This window comes from Nothobranchius furzeri, chromosome 3 (assembly GCF_043380555.1).
Source record: "Nothobranchius furzeri strain GRZ-AD chromosome 3, NfurGRZ-RIMD1, whole genome shotgun sequence".
NCBI classification, from domain to species: domain Eukaryota; kingdom Metazoa; phylum Chordata; class Actinopteri; order Cyprinodontiformes; family Nothobranchiidae; genus Nothobranchius; species Nothobranchius furzeri.
This window is the reverse complement of record NC_091743.1, coordinates 65,272,495-65,295,256: the sequence shown is the minus strand read 5'-3', so window position 1 is coordinate 65,295,256 and position 22,762 is coordinate 65,272,495. Positions and strand designations below refer to the sequence as shown.

Genomic DNA, 22,762 nt, shown 5'->3' with positions numbered 1-22,762 from the left:
TGTCTCAATTGTGTACTACGCACTCGAAGCCTTACTGCACACTTCCTCCAAGTGCACTTAGCTGAAGACCACAGGGTGAGTGCGAGTATCGGGATTGGGCCTTAAGACACCACAAAACCCATTTGGCCTTAGCTTTGATGTGACTAGCTGTTAGCTCATCAATCAGGCCTTTTTCTCCAGTCTGTTTAAACAATTTAGGACATAAATTGCTCATTGCATTTACCCACTTTAATAGATTTGAATCATCACTTTAATTTCTATTTACAATGTTTACAAACTTCGTAAAACCATGTAAAATAATATTGGATGTTAACCATGCAGCTGTATGTCAGTGCTGTGACCCCTCTGGCAGCATAAATACTGACGGATATTCTAAAACATACAGACAACATTTCAAAAACATTTATTTCTTAAAGCATTCATTGACTTTTGTTTTTCTATTAAACCCTGAGTTCCTTCTCTGTGATAATAATTAGGTTTGATGTGCACTTAAAACAAACAGCAACAATGCAGAAAGAATACAACAGTTATTGTCTGTTATTAAGGATTTTAAAATATGGCTTAGTTTACATGTCTAAAAAACTTTTGTTACGTGATAGTAACGCAAAACTGAACAAAATATGGAATCAAATCATTTTGTAACACCAAACATGTTTGACAACGTTAACAGAAGGCACTTAAAGATTAAACCTGAACGTCACTCTCGTGAGGTCATGGCACATCTTTGTCCTCTTTGTAAGACATCGAGTTTTCAGAGGCTTGAGGAGTCAACACTTGGTTTTGTGAGCATGCAGGATGAAGTTCAACCTAATATTTTTGTTATTACACGGAAGAAAGTAACTTTTTTTTTATTTTAAATTAATTAATGCGAGAAAGCAAATTCTTGCAACATCCTCAAAGCTGTTTATGTGGGACAATGAGTAAAAAAAATGCAGCAGCTGTTTCTATTAATGCAAACCATAGGATGTCTTCCACAGGCACCATAAAAAACAGAATTTTACTTTATATGTATAAATCTACTCTTGTTACTTGTGTGTTGTTGTTTTTTTTGCAGCCCTTGATAAGAAGCACTGATCAAGTCGCGTGAATCGACTGCAAAAAGGCACTGATCATCGTATTTAGGGATTGTTTTCCTTTAGAGCGAGTGTTCCCATAGGCTATAAGAAGACAGATGACACCTTAAACCGAGAATAACTGTCAGAATTTACAGCTCAGCTGTAACTTCCAACTCACACACACATTCAACCATTCATGCATCACCACACATATTAGTGAGTCAGTCTAAAACCACTTAACTTCAACTCGTCACCAAACTAAAGGTAAATGAAAGGCGCCTCATCAATTTCCAACAGAAGAGTCGTCCTTTTTGTTGAATTTAGGCTCAAGTGTTTATCTTAATACAGTAAGTATTAAAACTGTTTTCTCAGGATTGTGTTGCGGTCCGCTTCCAGTCTGGATCCAAAGCCGACGAGACAATGACCTCTAAGATCACTGCGCTGAATGTCTTTTCGAACCAAACGTCACTACATCCGTCCACGTTTTCAAAAAAGTCCGACCATGTGATCGATCTGTCTCATGTAGACGCTCTTTAATGGCAGGGCATACCTGCGCTCCTGTGGGAAACGGTTACACTGCAGGAACAAAGAGGAAAGCGTGAGTAAGACCAAAGACTTTGCATCCTGTTATCATTTTAGGTTGCAGACGGTAAAAAAGGTCATAGTTGAGCCTTACGTGACTGATGTTGCCTGGAGGTTGCTGGTTGCTCACATCAGTTTCTGCCAACACTACATCATCACAAGGAAACAAGTCGTCCCACTGTTTCTCCCTGAAGCGCTTGTCTATAGGCACAACATGGCCCTCGGTGGTGAAGATGTACTTGTGATCAGACTTGTGAAGTGGGTTGTCCTCGTCGAACAGCTACATAAAAGACAAAATAACTATATAAGGATTAAAAGTGCACAATGTTTGATATTACCTTTGTTTAAAATGCTGACATGAGAGCTGGTGGCCGATATGCTTTCCCTCATTAGCCTTTAATAACAAATGTTCCTGGAAATCTAATAAGAATTTTATTAGCGTACAAACAGACGTTATAGTTTACACTTTGTGTCTTTTCATTAGGTGTTTAACAGAAGCTCGCACTTTATCATGCAATTAAACTGGGGTTCCAGAATGAGAATGTTTCAGTCCTCGTTCACTGAGAAAACGTGTAATACTGGTAATACTAATACTAATAATAGACGAGAAACCGATCAGGTCACAAGAAGTCAGTCTCTTCTATTTCACAGGGTATATAAGATTTGATGGCCTCGTCCACCTCGACTAGTGACAGCAGAAGGCTGTTTTTGATTTAGCATCCAGGAGAGAGCAGAGCGCATCTTGCCTCGTAGAAGCTAACTGTTAGCATTAGCATCCCCACAACATGACTGAATACAATCAAGCTTGTGTTATTTGTAGAGAAAACATTAACTCTGGATTTCTACCCAACAAACAAACATGAACGTAGGCAGAGCAAGAGTAGTGCTGATGTTTGCATTTTGAATTTTTAATGAGTAAGATTTCAAATCCTGCTGTTTCCCAATCCCATCCTCCCACCAACTTTTACCTCCAAAACAGGAGCAGCAGAGCTTTTTTCCCCAAAGAAATCGACTCACAAGGCTAACACTGGTCTTTGGGGCGTGCTGCCCTGCATATTTTAGATGTTTCTCTACTTCAGCACACCTGATTTAATCTGACAGATAAGGCTTTTGAAGAATTTCATGCCAAACTGTTGAGTTTGGTTTGTTAGTGAAGGGATTGCTCTAAAGCCAGGCAGGACAAAAGTCACACTCATCCATTTCTTCCCCAAACGTGTGAGAGACAGGTTTTTATCCCCACTAACCAAGTAAAGGTATTTGCAGGTCTCACTGAGGAAAAAGCTCTCCATGCGATCCTCTTTGGATTTGTCCACGACGTGGTGGAGAGTGGCGTAGCCGCATCTGCAAATAAAGCAGCTCAACTCAACCCAAAGTAGACATGTTGGCGTATAATAGGATCTCCTGAGAACAAAGCCTGTTGCGTAACAAGAGTGACTACAGAATCCACACCTGACTTTGGCATTTCTCTCAAGGCTCTGGAGAATATCCATCCCAACGTGCAAATAGAACGGGTTTTTGGTTGCCTGTGATAAAGAAGAGTATTCAGACAACAAACAGCCCCGCTAAAGCCGAGTAGCAACAGGTTGGCAAATCCCACCTGGTACAGCAGGTAAGTTGACTCCACCAGTTCTGGTCTTAAAGGGTAGAAAAGCACATCAGGAGCCTGCAGCTGCCAGTTATATCTTTCTGGCAGAGCTCCAAAGCGTTTCCAGATGGCATAGTAGAAGGCGTGTAGGCAAATAGCGTCATCGATATCCCCGTTCAGCACCTGAGATAGAAGAGGATTCTTGATTTTATTTTACACAACATGAACTTCTTAGTAAGTTCTCAAAGGAGCGAGCCTACAGCCTCACCTGCAGCCCAGGGAAGAAGGCCTGAAGAGAGTCGATCCAAGTGTTCATTATCTCACCACTAAACATGTTCACATTAACGTAGAGGGGCGGGTCTCCCTCTCCTTCGTTGCAAGACTCTCGCCTAGAGAAAAGCAGGAAAAGGAACGAGTTTCACTTTTGTCTTCTCTAAAAAGTTTCTTGTTTTATAAAATAAATTTGTTTCAAGATTTTAAATATAAAAGTGATGAGTGCTAGTTAGGTGATAACATGATCACACATAATCCCTCCAGCTTGGGACTCACCCCCGCCTCAGGTGGTTCTGTATGCTCTCATAAGCAGCCTTAAACATCCGGTAGTCCTCCTTTTCACCAAAAAGGATGTACGACTTTAGTAAATACTCATAGAATGAGTCCATACCGGCTCCGAGACCACTCTGCTTCCCGACCCACTGGCCTGTTTGGATATTAACAACATTCCCTAAAGGAAGAGATCACAGGAAAGTGTTTTTGTAGTACATGGAAATATCACTGAAATAGGGGAAGAAACTAAAACAAGTCAAGGAGGAAATGCCTCCCACCTAACACCCAGGCTCTACTCACCCAGCAGACCAGTTTCGTTGCTCCTCAGGCTCCACAGAGCTCTCACCGCCCGTCTCGCCACCCATTCAAATGTCGAATCTCCAATCAAGCGGCTCAGAATGCCAAATTCCACAAGGAGGGACCCAGCTCCTGCAGTGCAAGTCTCGTTGATACCGTCTTCAGGAACTCCAGTCTTCAGGTTCACCTGCAGGAAAGATACAAATGATGCTGCTGAGCTTTGATCTTCACATTTACTCTCCTCTGATCACAGCGGCCACCTCACTCACCCTGGGGTAAGGAATGCCCGTGCTAGTGTTCTCAAAGGCCGGCAGCAATCGGACGGCCAGATCGTGAGCCAAGTGCAGCAGCTCATTATCATAATCTTTAAAGCCCACTTGTCCAAAGGGATGCTTTGGGTCAGTCAGGAGGATGTGGGCTGAAATAAGACTTCCCAAAATTCTGTGAAGACAGGTAGGTCGTTTTAGAAAGCCTTATCGTACGGAGCTCATAGAAACGAGATTCAGAAGCATCCATACCTGATATTTGCCTCAAAGACTTGCACAGTCGAGTCCTTGTCAAACGAAACCGTCTCTATAACCAGTTTGACAGCTCTGTGGAATTCTGTCACATTGCCGAGCACCTGGGACAAAAAAAATGAATTGCCCCGTTTAGATCTCCCGGCTCCTTTTGTGTTATCTTCTGCTTGGGAATGTGAACGCTGCAGCTGGGTGACGAAAAAGGAAAACACCTGACCTCAACGGTTTTGTGGCTGACGCAGCAACGAGAATTTCACACCTGCTTTAATGGAGGGCAACTCATGAGATCCACAGCTTACAACAGGGGAAGTGTTAGCCTCATTTAGAGTGAATGTAACACGGGTAACAGCATTTTAAAGTTGTTTTTTATTTTTTACTTTATCTAACCTTTATTTAGCCAGGAAGAAAATCCCGTCGAGATCAAAAACCTCTTTTTCAAGGGAGACCTGGTCAAGGGAGACCGGGTCTTCTCACTCAGCTCGTCAAAAATGACACGTTTAGAGCTCAAACACCAACAAACACTTTTCTCAGCTCTGCAAAAATTCTAGCTGGACTTTTTTTTTCCACAACTTTTGCTCACTGAGTAGAATTTAGTGAGAGAAATTAAACAGGAAGGAAGTGGAAAACAACTCACCAGGAGAGTGTCCAATGTGTCGATGAGTGTAAGGGAATAGTTCCCCAAGACATCATTGATGTTGATGTTCGACCTGAAACCAGAGGCACAAGTGGAGGACTTTATCACCAAAGCACACAACGGGAAGCACATCTTTTTCTTTAATAATATATTCGGCCAGACTTTAGATGAGTGTGCTCTGAGACTCGGAAGGATTAGCAGATATTCCGTGAAATGGGTGACCTCACACCGTGTAAACAGGATTTGTTAAAGCTTTAAAAGATAAAGAGAAGTGAACATGAGGGTTAATGATCGCCCTCCATACACTGTTTTATCCAAACAGGCTAAAAACGGTTAGAAAGCAGAAGAAACCCATCATTAAATCTCATTTATCTGCCTTAAAACAATCTACCACAGCATCAAAATAACACTTTGGGTCCTAAATGTGCACCTAAACATCAGTTTGGAACCTCAACATCAGCAGAAACAAGAACTTTTCCACCCAGACATAGTTTTAATAACCTACCATGACTGGAGAACAGCTGTTATCGTCCTATACACCATGATGTTATTAGACCCTATTTCTAGTCATAGTGTTCAGAGCTATCAGCACACAATAACTATATGTGGTTGGAAAACAGAGACAATGTCTCAGCTACACTTCATTTTATCCCTCTGAATTTAAAATATATTTTAAAACTACTTTGTTTAGCCTTTTAAATTAACTTAGACATTATTATCTGATGTCACTTAGGGTCATGGGATGAGCCACAAACATGATCTGTATGATGAAGATCACCTCAACTCTAAAACTGAACTGTAACTGTATTTTGTTGAATTACCTGAAAGACCGAGAGGATCAAACTAATCCACGTTTGTTTTTCTGTTTGCTGCTCTACCAGAGGAAACCTTTGTGACCTTTGACCTGTTTAGTGCTGAGTAGCACGCACACTAACCCACCAGTGACAGCTGGACGGTCCTAGAAGCTAATTTGACAGTGAAGTAAAAGCAGATCTCCGTCTGAAGGAGACTGGTAGGACCTGACAGGACCAGGAGCAGCAGTGACTCACGGGTTGAGGACGTCTGGACCTCTCCCTTCACAGTCAATGGGATTCAGCTCGTCCTCTGGGAAGGCATATTTCATGTAGTTCTCATACCCAAAGTAAAACATTTCTTTGGCCATGCCTTTCATTTTCAGTTTCAGCGTGTCCGGGAAGGAGCTGTATTTCTGGACGTACTCGTCCTTGTTGCCATCGAAGAGGCTCAAGTAGGATCTTTTGGAGGACTCCTCTCCAATCTTAGAACAGCTCGTCGTCGACTCTTCATATTTCTGTCCTTGTATTCGTTGAGACCAAGAGTTACTCTTCGGCTCGGAACCCCGTTCCTCCCTGAACAATAAATCTAATTTGTGCAAATTAAAACTGATGGGGAAGTGAAACCCCCAGCTAACACTTGGTCCCAGTCCGAATGCTAGCCACAAAACACAGCTAACAGAAAGTCTCAGTACCACCAGACCAACTACTATCGACCTCCATTGCATCTTTGCCTCTGACCGGTCTTAAAACGCATAATTCAAGTCCGCATTTCTTCCCAAGGTGTGTCGAAACGCGAAGACCGCTGTTCGTCTGGATGAAGACCAAAGACACGAAGTTGTTCAGTAGTGATTCCGCCTCACACACTTCCTGTCAACAAACCAGCCCCTCCCAGATCCTGCTATGTGATTGGCTAGTGTTTCACAGAGTACGCGCTGATTGGTCAACAACTAGCTGTCAATCTTATCGCTGAGTTTCGTGGCACTCGGTTCTTCCGCACCAATAGAAAACGTCCACACGTGTGAAACGTTCAGGAGCCGAAACATAATTTGGTTAAATTTACATTCTGACATATAAAACGTTGGAAAGCACCCAAGCGTGAAGAGCACACAGCTATCTTCAGATTTTGCCCACCCATCCTCCACTCAGACCGGTAAAGGCTGAGAAGTTCCGATATTTTAAAAATGTGTATATATCCAAAAGGATCTCGTCAGTATTCCTGCATTTTCTTGTTTAGCCTTTTGTTTCTGTTGTGTACATAATTGCCGCTGTCACACCTAATTGGTTCCACTAAAAAAGGGTCAAAAAAGAGATTTCTATTTTGTTCTATCCACGAAGGTCTCAGAGTAGAGCCTCTGCTCTTTCATCAGCAGCTCTCTCTTTTACAGGGGTAGTGTTTTATTCTGCTTTTTCCATTTGTGATGTCACAAACATGGGCTTTTTGAAAAGGCTTGTTTTACACACATCGTTCCTAAAAACAAACACTGACAGAAAATTGATACAGGTTTTTTTTCATGTTTGCAGTGTTTGAAGAGGCATATATGTATATATGTAAACATATTTTTGTATTTTAGTATAAACACTAGAAAGAATGCTACAGGGTTTCAACTAAATAATATGCAAAACAGCCACATCTAAATTTAAAAGCATGCCTTTTTATTCTTTAATACATATTTTTGAACTCTACCCAGGTAGATGCACCTTGCATGCTGCTTTCCTTCAGAGGTGAGAGACGCTACACAAGGCACTTTGAATTCTACCGTCCTCTCAGTCCGGATGCAGCACAGACCACATTATTTCACCAAAGCCATGATACAGAGGCCAATAGGAACCACACAAGCCTGTACAGCTTTACCTTTTGTACATTCAGACATTAAATAGAATCATATATTCATACACACACACACACATCCAAACATTGGTAAAAATTATACTAGCTTAATATTTGTACAGACCTGCTTAAATGCACATTTTTGTAAAACAAAAGTTAAGCAAAGAGTGGCAGCCATCAAAAACAATCACAGAAAAGAGCTGAACAGAAACAGGAAAGTTGTCTACATCACACCCAAAATTTTATCAAAGTGAGGCCCATCTCGCAAAGTTTATGTTGTTACAAACCCATGTGGGCATGACTATTTTATAACGTTCCTGAAAGGTAAAATTTGGCAACAAAAAATAACGGTTTCTTGTATTCAAGTAAAAGTACAGCTTTACAAGACCAACAATGCCAACTTAACGCCTTACATTTGGAAAGTTTAAGTAGTGCATTATCTGGGTTTGTGAAACAAGCAGAACCGAGCTGCAAGTGAAATGGAAATACAACTGTACATCATCAATGCAGAGTGGTGAAGGTTTGACATGACAGGAACATGGCAAAGACAGCTGGGAAACATCTGCATTCAGCTCCTGCGAGATTTTGAGTGTTGGATGAGCCACTGAAGTGTGATATCTACAAAACCAAACAAAAAAATAACAGAACTATCAAATCAGTCAAAATAAAGAATTCCACTGGTTTCGAAGGTAACTGTACACAAATACTTCATTAGATCAATATTTTAGTAGAAACAGAAGAAAAAAACTGAGAAGAGTACATTTGCAGACCTTCTACATTGGCATGAAATTTAAACAACAGATTTAAATAAAGGACGAATAAAGTTTTAATAAAGCAATCATCTCTTGTCAAAAGTAAAGTTACTGTAGTAATTAATATCAACTTGCCAATGTTGTCTTTCTCTTTGCAGGAAACAGAGTAGCAGCAGATCTCTCTGTCTTGAATAGCTGCTAAATTCCTATAAACAGAAATAATGACACATGAATAAACATGACAAGCATGTCTCCAAGCTCATAATCTGCCTCATTCTTCTGGCGTTTTAAAGATGCGTGCAGAGTTCTAACATGCCAAAAGAGGGAGCTAGTGAGCCACAGATGAAAGCCACTAAAAGAAATTAAGGTTTGGAAAACTACTGATAAGTTTTTATCAAACAATATACGGACATGTAGACAATATATATTGAGTTTTTTTTAATTTAAAGTACATATAGTTTATTTGTGATTCTACAGTAGACTAGGGTAGTTTGTCATTAAATTTAGGATACCAAATCTTTTTAAATGTTCATACTTACATTTTCTCAATAAGCTGCTTTTCATCTAACGCATCTGGAAGATCCCTTTTGTTACCGAGTACCAAAACCTAAAGGGAGGAGAGACAAAACACTGAAACTGCAGGGATGCAGCTAAAGACAACCACACAAAGTTTTCCCTGACTACAACAGAAATGACTCAGGCCTACACATTTACATTCAGGTGAACACTTACAGGAATTCCTTGCAGCTGAGGCTTGTCTAATAAATTATGAAGCTCATTCCTGGATGCCTCCACCTTTTCTCGATCTGCAGCATCAACCATGTACCTGAAAAGAAGCATTATCGAAAATCCGTCTGGCACCAGGCATAATTAATAGAAGGCATAATTAATAGAATTTGGTTTTCTTGGAAGATGAATCATTTTGAAGTGTTTTGGACACTCACACGATTGCATTAACTCCCCGACAGTACCGCTCCCACATGCTCCTGAACCTTGGCTGTCCTCCTATATCCCAGATCTACAGAATGAGGAGTGGAAGACAAACTTTCCAACATCAACAATGTAAACGTTTTGTGTTTATTAAAATAAAACACATCAGTGTTCTTTTAAAGACAGAGTAAATCTGAACCTTGATGGTGACGTTTCCTTTAGTGACTTTCCTCATGTTGAAGCCGACTGTTGGGATCATATCTTCACTGAAATGCCCCGACTAAAAGGAAAGACGACAAGACGGAAAACAGTGTTCTTCATTTGTTCACAATCAGCACTGATGAAATGTTTTTAAAACTCATTCACTCGTTTTTTTCCCCAATAAATCTGTAGTGGTCTCTGGTAGATATGAACGCTTTTTAAGTCATGCTCTAAAAAAAACTCTGGCGCTCCTGTTTCAGGAAGTAGAGGTTAGCCAGAAGACTGGGGAGCAGAAAACAGCAGGATTTGCATTCTTATTAATATTCATAATATTCAAACATCTCACTTCTGACTGGCTAACAGCAACGCAACTTGATGTTTTAGCTCCACAAATAACCAAAGCGTAAAGAAGTTCTGCTGTGTGGTGGAGTCGCTAATGCTAATAGTTAGCTTCTACTAATTCAGATTATCTGTGGTTTCCTGGATGCTAAAACAACAACACAAGTCAAGATGGATGACTCCATGAATGTTAAGTGACAGTGTGACATAGATCTGTGAGGCTTTTCTGACCCAAGCATTTCCCCGTTTATTTTCTATCAATGGCTAATGCAGGAAATAGGGGTAGTAGGCCGTTTTTACATTCAGTCTGCACATTAAAGTCAGACGGACCAATCATATTTCAAAAGTAACAATTAAAATAACTGTTTCTACAGCCCCCTTCAGACAGGCCATGAAAAACGGAAATGTTCCGGAATCTGTCCGTAAGACCTTTGTGTCTGAATACAAACATCCGGATAACGTGTTCCGGAATTTATCCGGACGAAGCCCCTAGTAACAGGTCCGGACTTGTTACGGACAGGGTGGCTGCTTCAGACTGGTGAGGTAAAGTTCCGGACAAGGGGGAGGGGGAGGAGGAGGAGGGACCGGGGGACGCTGTGCGCACCTAGATAGCTCGCTCCTGTAGCATGCGTCGAACCACGGCAGCTCACCTCCTACGGTACCGCCTAGACGCGCGATGGAGCGCTTCACACCGCTTCACACCGCTTCAGTGATTCCTTTAACCATTGAGCTTCATCATCCAGGTCTCTTATGCGTCTTCGTGAGCGCAGAATTATGCTTAAGCGCCTCGTGATTTTTATCTTGAGAGGCGCTATAGAAATGATATTTTCTTCTTCTTCTTCTTAACATAAGTCCGATTCACACACACACACACACACACACACACACACCCCCCGCCGCCAGACATCTGGAACTTTTCCCTGCTGTGTGAACGCAGCCGAAAGGACAAGTTCCGGTACAAAAGTGGTGTGTCTGAAAACACAGTTCCGGTTAAAAACCGGATTGAATTGTCCGCAAATGTTCCAGAATGTCAGTCTGAAAAGGGCTTTAGTGAACTGGTGGTGGTGAAACTAGCTGGTGGTGGTCGGAGGGACCGGTGGCGCCAGTGCTCGGCAGCCTCGCCTCTGTCAGTGCGCCCCAGGGCAGCTGTGGCTACATCGTAGCTCATCACCATCAGCATGTGAATGTGTGTGTGAATGGATGAATGATACACTGTAGTGTAAAGCGCTTTGGAGTTTTTACTCTGAGAGGCGCTATACACATGGTATCTGCAGGTTTAAGGGAGCCAAATTTAAGACATTTTAAGACCTTTTTAAGGCCACTTAGACCAAATTTAAGCTATTTTTTTAAATAAAATTTAAGCTATAATTTCCAGCTATTGCCTGGAACCGGTGCTAACCACGTCGCAAACGTGGGATTAGCCATCCAGTTACATTAAACTTGCACTTCCCCATGGTGCAAGTTCCCACTAGCTTAACCAGCTAATGTGCTCATCTAAAAATAGTCCCCTTTCACAACCAACTGAATGTGTACGATTCCGCTTACGCCAATATCGTACACAAAAAATGCTGAACACTAACGAGAAATTCACAAAAATTTTATAGAAATGAAACAATCCTGTTTATTGGGTCTTTGGTCATTTAAGACCTTTGGAAACTCTATTTAAGGATTATTTGTCATTTTTAAGGATTTTTGAGGCCTTAAATTTGGAAAAGCAAATTTAAGACTTTTTAAGACTTTTTAAGGACCCGCGGATACCCGGTATACAAGTGTGGGTCATTTATCATTTAACATGTAAATCAATAAGTTTGTTTTGGTTTTATCTTTATGCTAACAACAAAAACAAGGATCACATAAAGTGCATCAACCTTGTGTTTTCACTTTAGATGAACATAAAACAAACCAAGATCCTTCTGATCTTACCTTCTGATACCTTAAAAAGTACCTTTAAACTCTTGTCAAGAACCTGTTTAGATGGTATTTGATATGGTGCCAAACTCAACTAAATCCAAATCTACATGTTTCTGGCTTGTCTGACAGCTTTTTCATGACTTTAACGCTGAAGAGGGATGAAGATCTGAGACTGAGTCAGTGGCATTCCCCTTCTATGTTTACGTCTACAAGATTGTTTCCCCATCTCCTTTATAAACTTCAACACACTCACACGCCACCAGATATGCACATATTTCACAGCACATGACTTTCTGCAGTCACCTGACGCAGCTAAGTGGAAATGAGTGCAGCGGTCTTATGACTGGGAGGAGGAACCACCCATGCAGCAGCCATTCATGACATCACAACATGACAAACTGGCCGGGTAACTTTCACAACTCTAAAGACATAAAAGAGCCGAGTCGAGTTTACACCTTTATTTGACGTCTTCCACTGATTACCTGCTGTCTGATTTTGAATTCAAAACAATCCAAGCTGACATTTTTTTTCTTGTTTCTAATCATAAATGCTCAATTAAACTTTCCTAAGTGAATTTTTCTAATGTGTGGCTCCTAAGATGGCAATGGTCACAGACTGGATAAATGCATAATATTTCTCCATTGTTAAGTCAATGTTGACAAATTTAGCAGCACATATTCATAAAGACTTTTGTTGGAAAGTATTAAAAGTAATCAAATCTGTCTATGTTTGGTATTTTTGATGGAGAAACAAGACCTGCTTGATCAATATTCATTTATATGTTTTCTGTTGTTGATACACTTTTAAGATATCGCTTTAAACATACATAAGCACAGATTTTTAAAATATAAAAACAGGAAACTTTATTTTGGAATTGAAACAAAGCAATATAAATGATTTTAGTGGAATTAATGTATCAATATGGGAATAGTATTGTCAGATCTGCATGTCAAGTGAAATGTGCAGTAATGTAAATGTGCATGAACATCAACCAGTGTGAACACTCAGCTTAGAGCTGCACTAATGAACAACTGCAATTGTCATTGGGGTTGGGGTTAGCTGATGGGTGGTCTGAGCTGATGAAGCAAGAAGATATGCAAGATCTATTCTGAGTCTCTAATAGCTCTTTTCCATCGCCTAGTCTGGAACGGTCAGGACTGGGTATTATGGACCAGTATGTAAGCCTTTTTCAATGAACCCTCATGCAAAAAGGAAATGTTGCACAACAGCGATTTGGCAATTAAAATTGCTTCATTAGGAGCAACCTGCATTTCACACATCTCTGCAAAAGTTGGGTAAGAAACCAATTAGCTTGTGCAAATAAACCGAATAATGTCACACAGGAAGACATCTTTATCACACTTTGCATCTAAACTTTGTTTCAGACAACTTCTTGTTCTTTGTTTGATCTTAAGATTTAAAAATTAATTAGAATTAAAATAATTTAATTTTCAAAATATGAAATTAGAAATCAAGTACTTTTTTAATGAGGATTTTCTCAGCTTGCTTCCATTAGAGCTGGGAATGGAACGACTAATTTAACATTTTTTTAATATTAACTTTTTGGAGTTAACACGATTTCTGCAAATCTGCAAACAAAAGATGACACCAAAGTATCCAGATGACTGTGATCCATCCTGTTTATCTACACTTTTGCAATAATCATCAACTTTTTCTAACTTCCTGGTAACAGAGAAAGACATGTCTGTCTGACAGCTTGAAATTTCCCATCGTTTGGATGCATTAAAACTAAGAATCACTGCCACTTTTTGATGTTTACAGTGAGTAATCCCAGTTTGCAAGCAGCAAATAAGTTAGCCAAGCTGATGTGTTGACAAACACCTCCAAGGTGACTTATCCGCAGGTGTTTTACAAATGCAGCAACCGGCGGGGTTACGTTTTTTCGCCTCTTGTGACAAAAACACAGTTTAAGTTATCCCTGACCCAGCTTGGACACTTTTATACCATTATTAGCGCTAAAGCTAATAGCAATAAGCTAGCAGTGTGGCTAGTAGCTGCTTAAGACTTACAGCGATCACGTTAACAAATGTTGTTTTCCCAGAGTACTGCAAGCCGACCAACGTCAACTCCATTTCTTCCTTCCAAAACAGGGACTTAAACCAGTCCAAAACCCGATTTATTAGTGCCAGCATCTTGAGGTTAGGTGGTTACGCTCCCCCGTGGTGGTATACGTCTCCCTCCCAGCGATGTGGCGTTTTTTTTCCAGTAAGGAAGTGGGACATCAGCAGCTGTCATATGATCAGTGAGACAAAGCCGGACTAGCGCCTCTACTGGAAGACAGAGAAACTACAACAACTTTTAACTATTGGAGCGAGCTTCAAACATTTAAAAATTTTATTGTCCTTCTCTACAAACTATGGAAGCCCATTCCTATGGAAGCCCATTCCCGCCACTCAAATAAAAAAATTATTATCTCATGATTATGACTTAGTATCTCATAATTATGACTTAGCTATCTCATAATTATAAGATTCTATCTCATTATTATGACTTAGTATCTCAAATTTATGACTTAGCTATCTCATAATTATGAGATACTATCTCATTATTATGACTTGGCTATCTCATAAATATGACTTAGCTATCTCATAATAATGAGATATTATCTCATTATTATGAGATAGTATCTCATTATTATGAGATAGCTAAGTCATAATTGTGAGATAATAATTTTTGTTTTATCTGAGTGGCGGGAATGATGGTATCTCATTATTATGAGATAGCTAAGTCATAATTATGAGATAATAATTTTTGTTTTATCTGAGTGGCGGGAATGATGGTATCTCATTATTATGAGATAGCTAAGTCATAATTATGAGATAATAATTTTTGTTTTATCTGAGTGGCGGGAATGGGCTTCCATAACAAACAGAGCATGTAGTTGAATGAAATATATTTTATGGAAGCTTATTACTGCCACTTCAAGACTAGATAGAATAACTTGTGAGTTTTGAAGTACTGATAACTTTCAAACTCATACTTATTTTTAATTTTTACATCCTTAGGTGTAGGAATGCAGGAATGTGTCTTAGGAATTTTAAAGTCTTACTCGATATTTAAAGATAAATTTATAAATCTCAGTTACATTTTTTGAGTTATTGTCATAACTTTGAATTTTAAAGTCATAATTATGAGCTCCGAAATCACAAACATACATTTTTGTGTAATAATTTTAAGTTTTAACTATTGTAGATTACTTAATCAAATTTGCATCCAACCATTTCTGGTCTTAAATCAACCAGAGGGGGTATGAGGATTAACACCATATTTAAAAACCTGCCACAACTAGTATTACACATTACTACTGCTTATTAGTTACTGTTGTTTTTTTATAATGACAACTTAAAATTAAACTGATCAATATTTAGTTGTTAACATTGGCCAATTAATAGATCTGTTTTAATATCTAGATATTATTAATTTTATTTCAGGGATGAAAGGGTTAAAGCCATATTTATAACTTTCAGAGTCACGTAAGATAGAAAATCTTTATTGTGACACAAAATGTGTCTATTTTTTTTAAAGTGGCAGAAAGCAGCTTCCATATATATTTCAAAACAACGTTTTACTGAACAGAAAAAAATAGAATGACAAGAAGGGCTTGGTTCCTTGGTCATTTGTTCCACGTTTAGATTAGTGTTCTGTTTATTTGTTTGTTTGTTTGTTTGTTTTAGATGTTACTAGAAAAACTGAAACATCAGGAAGCATTTTAAAATAACAACTTTGTCACGATCTGCCCCTGCCCGCCTGACTGTGTTCCTCTCCTGCTATGATTACCCTTATTGTTCTCACCTGTCCCTCGTTTGCCTGCCCATGTTTCCCTAATTAGCCCTCTGTATTTATACCACCTGTTTTGCCCCTGTCCTTTGTCAGTTCATTGTTGTTAATGTTGTTTGTTGGTGTTCCTGTTCATCCCATCCTGCCATTAAACCATTTTTTACTTTTACTGAAGCCTGCATTTTTACCTCCTGCTCAGCTCATCCACACATGGTCCGCCGTCTCCACCTCCTACACCATGACAAACTTACAATATGTCTTAAAAATGTTTGAAAAAACACTGCTTTCTTTTTCTATTTGTTTGTTTTTCTTAATAAAAGATTTTTAAAAATTAATGATCGGATTCAGTCACGTAAAAGCAAACAACATTAAAAAATAACTAAATTATACTGAAGAAAATAGAAGATTAAAGATCCTATATGGTTTTCTACATATTTTCTCCTGATCACAGTTTCTTTGCAATATATCATATGTACAAAGATCATTGCCTGTATCCCCTTTATTCTTTCATAAATAATTTTTTAATGAATTAACAAACTTACATTTTTCACCTTCAGTTTTAATCAACAGCAAATACGTTGATTTCATTCATGAATAGAGGAATTTTCCATACCATTCTGAAACCTAAAAATAGATGGCAAAAGATGATTCCATATAAATTAATGCAGATAATTTTATTCAACTTTGAAATATTTATCATCATCCCCCTCTTTATTCCATGCAACAGTTGACTGAAATGTTTAAATAAATACTGAATATTTAAATTGGTGCAAATCACACATACAGGTAAAAATCCTGTTATAGAAAGTCTAAGTTCACTCATTATTGTTTTTTCAATATTTTTTCAATAAAACTACAGTGGTTTCTAGAATAAATGAATGCCTTGTGCTTCGATCTCCATCCATCCATCCATTGTCTGAATCCGCTTTGTCCACGTAGGGTCGCAGGGGAGCTGGCGCCTATCTCCAGCGGTCAACGGGCAATCAGGCGGGGTACACCCTTGACAGAGAGCCAGTCCATCGCAGGGCAACACAGAGACACACAGGACAAACACACACACACACACACACACACACACACACACACCTAAGGAAAATTTAGACAGACCAAATAACCTAACAGTCATGTTTTTGGACTGTGGGAGGAAGCTGGAGTACCCAGAGAGAACCCACACATGCACAGGGAGAACATGCAAACTCCATGCAGAAAAAATAGGATGCAAACCCAGGACCTTCTTGCTGCAAGGCAACAGCTCTAACCACTGTGCCAATGCGCAGCCATGAGTCATCTCTTGGGAAAAAAAGCTCTGACGCTCCTGTTTCAGGAACTAGAAGGGAGACAGAGCAAAGGGGAGCAGAAGATGGCAGGAGTCTTATTTTCTGATATTTGAACTTCTCACCTTTGATTGGTTGTCAGCAACAAATTCTACCTTTGACTCAATTTGCTTTGAAATGTTGATGTTTTATTTCTACAAATAACACAAGCCTGAAGGAGTTCTGCTGTGTGAGGGAGTTGCTAATGCTAACGATTAACTTCAAGTAGCTGAGCCATGCTCTGCTCTCTCCTGGATGCTAAACCAACAACAGCTTTACCCTTGTTGCAAGCCTATGACTGAGTCCATGAATGCTAATTTTCAGTGTGACAATGTGTAGTTTACTTAAGAGAGTTTTTGCATCTATTTACTATCGGCTAATGCAAGACATAGGGGTAGAAGACTATTTTCACATTTAGCCTGCATGTTAAATTGAAAGAGACCAATCACAGGACTGCCAGCTTTCATGAGTGTGAGACTCATGCATCTGATCCTCTTCACACGCTCTCATGCCACACCTGCACCCTGCTCTCACGTGTCGAAAAGTTCAGACGTTGGTAGCCCTGCAATCATATTTTTATAAATAAGTAAAAATTGTTTCTCAGTTAACTTGGTCTTAAACAAATAACTTAAAGGTGTGAATCACTGAATGGCCATTTTTAATGATCATTTCTGATTATAACTGGTCACTCTGAGTTTATCATGCAGGCTGAACATGAAAATAGTCTCCAACACCTGTCTCCTGCATTAGCTTCTGATGGAAAATAGATGGTGAAACTCTGGGATTGGAAAAGTCTGACAGATCTACGTCACACTGTCACTTAACATTCATGGATTCACCCATCTTGACTTACGATGGAAAGTGCTGTTGTTGTTTTAGCGTCCATGAAACAGCAGACAACTTCTCAGCTAGTAGAAGCTAACTGTTAGCATTAGCAACTCCACCACACAGCAGTGTTCCTCCAGGCTTGTGTTATTTGTGGAGAGAAAACATCAATGTTGCAGAGCAAACAGAGTCAGTGGTAGAGTCGCATTGCTGTTAGCCAATCAGAGGTCAGATGTCCAAATATCAGGAAAGAAGACTCCAGATCCTGTCGTCTGAACCTCTCCTCTGATACGGCAATTGTCTAGTTCCTGAAACAGGTGCACAAGAGCTTTTTTTCCCAGAGTACGATTTACAAGACATTAATTCCTACTAGGGACCACTGCAGATGTATTAATTAAATGAGTGCTCTTTCTTAATAAGTGCTTGGATGTGATGTTGCTACTTTACCTCCCTAACACTGATCTGATAAGAGGTTTAGCCTTTCGTTCCCTTTCCTCATCGATCAACTTATCGAATCTTTATGAAAGACATTTGAGACACCAAACAAAATAGATTTTTACATCATCTTCCTGGCTGGGGCTGATTGGGATGACCAATGTTATGAAAGACTGGAGACTTTTTCCAGATCCTCCATGCTCAAACTGCTACTGTCCTTGGATTCATCCTGGATGACGAGCTGAAATCCACTCTCCTCCTTTGACAGGTGAAAGTCACTTGTTTTACACTGGACTGCTTGGATGGGCTTTTTATCTGAGGCAGAGATGGTCGGTGTTTTAGTGACAGGATAAAACTTACATCCTCGGAGCAGATAGACATGCCAAATCACTTCAGATAAATGATGTTACCTGCCTCACAGACCGCTTGTATTAACAATGTCTTAATTCTAATCGGACCAAAACCTGAATTTTTTAATAATGTTGTGAGTTCATGTGCTTCTCATTCACATTTTCACAGTTCATTTTTATTTTAAGCCATATCGACAGATGTTCTTTCAGTCTCTGCATAACAGGAAATTCACAGGAAATAGTTAAGAAGGAACACTTTGTTATTTATTTCTCGTCGATATATGTTGGTTTTGGCCACATTGCTGTGTAACTGATTGATTAAAATCATGCTTGTGTTATAATAAATGAATACCACATGCACCTCCTGGATCCGGTAATGTTTTTCATTAAGGGCTTGCTTACTTGCAGCTTGCTTCCTGATGTTCCTCCAGCAGGTGTGAGACACAAAGATGAAGAGGGTGAGGGAGAGCAAAACAAAGCCAAAGCAGAGGATCATGTACACCGAGTTGTTGTCATCTGGAGAGAAATCACATTAGAATGAACATTTTCATCTTTAAATGGTGGGCCAATCACAGCACCACAGTTTGTGAGCGAGATGTTACCAATACAGAGATGGCGACAGCTTGTTTGAAACGGTTTTGGCATCAGCTTTGGACTATTTAGACTTGGGCTTTTCTTTGAATCAAGAACAGGTGGAGGTACTTAAATTTATTTAGAAAAAGGACATATTTGCATCTTCTTTGATGGAGTATAGTGGACTTCCTCGGTGACTAACATTCGTAACAGCAAGTACATCATGTTGTTTGTTATCCAATAGAAGAGACAGCTTGAAAGACAACAGTAGATCCCGCTCCATGACTGAGAGCCATCAATGGACCATGGCCAGACTATGTATTCACATATATAGGATGACTTGCCAGGCTAACCTTATACAGTATATATAGCAAATTCTAAAATACATCATAATGTTGTTGCTGCAAACAGGATGTGATGCTGTGGTAACTTACGTGGCTTTTGACAAATTGAGTCATGGGTATTGTTTCCAGGAATCTTTTCAACGAGTCCAAGAGTGATGCATCTGTTGACCAAAACATGTTACATTAGTAAAGGAAAGGAAACTTTTATCATTCATTCTGCCAAAAGCATTTTTCACTATATTTGGATTTTGTGACTAGGAAATTTTGCTAAAGAGTAAAACGTTTCTTGCACCAACCAAAGGTTTGATGGTTAAAACTGATAGGTGCCACTGATGTATGCCAACAACCACGTTATATGAAACAATAGCAGTTTTAGTGTTTTGTCAGCCACAACACAGAACATCAAAATAGTTTATTTATTCATCAAAATTCAGCAACCAGTCCGAGCGTACTGTTTATTTCCACCAAACCTGACTCATTCTCAGATGACACCCGTCTGCCCATTTGCTATAGAAAATAAAGCACAAACATTTAAAACCAGTAAAAATTTCCACTATTTTGCATTAAATGAGACATGTTTTCTTTCAGTCATCAACAAACCCAGCAGTCCACCCGTCTAAAAGTCCGTAACAATTTTGTGAATAACTTTTGTTTCTTTTGTCCTGCATTTTCCATCCAGTCCTTTCATCTGAAGAGCAATTTTTTTGTAATGTGTGCTCAAAAATAAGCAACAAAAGTGGAAGACAAAAGAAGAAGTGTCCTTCTTGAAGGACTTTTTATGATATAGCTAAAATCTCAGAAAAGACTTGAGAAGTGAATCGTCCTTAAGTTGATCATGCCAGGTTTTCAGCTGAAAGCTCTCATCGTGGTCAACACGTTACATCGTGTCAGTGAAACGCACTGCGTGGGGTAATCGCTTGAGTTGTGGGAGCACCAGCTCCCCCAAGATCCTCATAAGGATGAAGCAGTTCATATCCATTTTCCTCCATTTCTCTGGGGTCGGTTTCCGGGAGAAGCAAGCTAAGTAAAGAGGCCCAGCCTTCCCTCTCCCCAGCCACTTGGACCAGCTCCTCCGGGAGAATCCCAAGTGTTCCCTGGTCAGGTGAGAGACAGTTCCTCTAGTGTGTCCTGGGTCTACCTTTAGGTCTCCTCCCAGCAGGACGTGCCCGGAAAACTTCACCAGGGAGGTGTCCAGGAGGCATCCTAACTAGATACCCGAGCCACCTCAGCTGGCTCCTCTCGATGTGGAGGATAAGCAGCTCTGTTCTGAGCCCCTCCCGGATGACCGAGCTTCTCACCCTACCTCCAAGGGAGAGCCCAGCCACCCTGCAGAGAAAACTCATCTGGGCCGCTTGCATCTGAAATCTCATTCTATCAGCCACTACCCAAAGCTTGTGATGGTAGGAACTTAGATCGACCGTTAAATCGAGAGCTCTCTCTTCACCACGACAGACCGGTACAACGCCCGCATCACTGCAGATGCAGCACCAATCCGCCTGTCGATCTCACGCTCCAGTTTTCCCTCACTGGTGAACAAGACCTCAAGATACTTGAACTGCTCCACTTGGGTCAGGACCTCATCCCTGACCTCTGACTCAAGACCATGTCTGAAACCCAAGTTCCCTAAGTTGAACAACAATAAGGTAAATGCATCATCATCATCATCATCATCATCATCATCATCAAGCAAGTGGGGTACACCCTGGTTGCCAGTCCATCACAACTATTTATCCTATCCTGTCTAATCCTCTAAGTTGCATCAGGTTCATCTGAAAAATTCTGTTGTATTCAGGTGTGCCTTTTTGTCTGACACTCCACTCATCAGGAATAATCTTCAGATCACTATCAGCTTTTACAATTCTCTCTCTGTTAAAGTCTGTTGCAACCATTGGAAACTTTTAAAACATTATAAAAATACAAGTGATTGAGATAAAAGAAAACCCTTTTCAATGCATCTTACTGTGTCTTTGGCTTGCAGGTGTCCTCCTTTGAATCAAAGTATTGGTATTCAGGACATTTAGGTTCACACTGATATAAATACTGACCCGGTGGATGCTCTAGACAGACAGACAGACAGGTCTTTGGTTATTTCCATTATGTATCTGTGGTCAACCCCTCTCACCACCCACTATCATCGATAAACAAAAGCAGTAATGTATGCATTTCTGCAGGCTTAAATCTGTTTATGCAAAGTATAGATTAAATCTGACTTTTTTCTTTCATCTGTCAATTCTCACCTGTCCTTTTTGGTTTTTCTTCAACTGAGCATGTGTTCATTTCACAAACAGAGCAAGTGCTGTTGGAGCACAGGAAACCAGAAGGACATAGACAGGTTCCGTTTGTTCTAACGCACTTCCCTGTAGAATCAGCAAAAAAAAAAAAAAAAGTAAGAGTTAATACCACAATCTTGTACAACTTCAGCGAATATCTGTGTATATCATTATTGATATTCCAGCAGCGTGTTACCGTGTTGGCATGAGCATTGTTCACAGCGGTCAAAGGTGTTATGTTCAGGGGAGTAATACCCCTCCTCACAGGGTTGACAGATAGTTTGATGATCCACAGAACAAAAGTCCTTCATGTAAGTACCTTTTACATAAGACACACATAGATTCTGTTCTCTACCACACTGATCACAAATGTTTTTAACAAAACAGAATGTTTCATGTACATTTAATGTGAAACCATACATGTATCCAAATTACTAGATCTATCTATAAGTCAGCTGCTTACCTGGGGGGCACTCATTACAGCAACGTCCATGTATCCTTCTTTGTAAAGCAGGACATCCTATGTTCTGTGCGATAGTGCAGAAGCTCAGTAAACACGCTGATAATAAAGCCATGGAGAAGCTGAGAGGACTCATTGTGATCAGTGCTCTTTATCTTCTCTCTTGGGTTTTATATAACCTCTTCTCTGACGTCAGTTTGACTCTGGAGGAAGTGAGAGACCACTTGTGACGTACCTCAAACTTTGAAGCTAGAAAAACAACATAAGATGAATTTGGTCATTTTATTCACAAATCACTCACATTTAATACACTTTTTGTTCTTTGTTTTGCCATTATTATTATTATTATTATTACTACTACTATTACTATTATTACTATTATTGTTATTAATTCAATCCAATTCAAGTTTATTTATATAGCA

The 22,762-nt window shown here is 39.8% G+C and overlaps 3 protein-coding genes across 4 annotated transcripts; all 3 read right to left on the bottom strand.

Annotated features, from left to right (window-relative positions):
- Window positions 1-206: 206 nt before the first annotated feature.
- edem1 (ER degradation enhancer, mannosidase alpha-like 1) lies at window positions 207-6,896 on the bottom strand. Of its 2 annotated transcripts, none has more exons than XM_070549393.1 (12): window positions 6,267-6,896; window positions 5,218-5,290; window positions 4,584-4,771; window positions 4,335-4,506; window positions 4,069-4,252; window positions 3,772-3,946; window positions 3,491-3,611; window positions 3,235-3,405; window positions 3,087-3,160; window positions 2,882-2,978; window positions 1,732-1,917; window positions 207-1,631 (listed from the first exon to the last, which is right to left on the bottom strand). In XM_070549393.1, the coding sequence occupies exons 1-12, from the start codon at window positions 6,734-6,736 to the stop codon at window positions 1,542-1,544; spliced, it is 2,001 nt and encodes a 666-aa protein (XP_070405494.1). In that variant the 5' UTR covers window positions 6,737-6,896; the 3' UTR covers window positions 207-1,541. The 2 variants fall into 2 exon arrangements, with proteins under 2 accessions (XP_070405494.1, XP_015814426.1); XM_015958940.3 differs by having other exon boundaries at window positions 4,584-4,687; window positions 6,267-6,895.
- Window positions 6,897-7,643: 747 nt separating this feature from the next.
- arl8ba (ADP-ribosylation factor-like 8Ba) lies at window positions 7,644-14,217 on the bottom strand. Its single transcript, XM_015958942.3, has 7 exons — window positions 14,003-14,217; window positions 9,721-9,801; window positions 9,536-9,609; window positions 9,324-9,417; window positions 9,131-9,198; window positions 8,727-8,797; window positions 7,644-8,457 (listed from the first exon to the last, which is right to left on the bottom strand). Exons 1-7 carry the CDS (start codon window positions 14,123-14,125, stop codon window positions 8,408-8,410), a joined length of 561 nt encoding a protein of 186 aa, XP_015814428.1. The 5' UTR covers window positions 14,126-14,217; the 3' UTR covers window positions 7,644-8,407.
- A 4,089-nt stretch (window positions 14,218-18,306) lies between these two features.
- tnfrsf18 (tumor necrosis factor receptor superfamily, member 18) lies at window positions 18,307-22,524 on the bottom strand. The gene is made up of 7 exons (XM_015958943.3): window positions 22,344-22,524; window positions 22,077-22,199; window positions 21,848-21,967; window positions 21,571-21,667; window positions 19,701-19,771; window positions 19,096-19,209; window positions 18,307-18,658 (listed from the first exon to the last, which is right to left on the bottom strand). Exons 1-7 carry the CDS (start codon window positions 22,474-22,476, stop codon window positions 18,507-18,509), a joined length of 810 nt encoding a protein of 269 aa, XP_015814429.1. The 5' UTR covers window positions 22,477-22,524; the 3' UTR covers window positions 18,307-18,506.
- Between the last annotated feature and the right edge of the window lie 238 nt (window positions 22,525-22,762).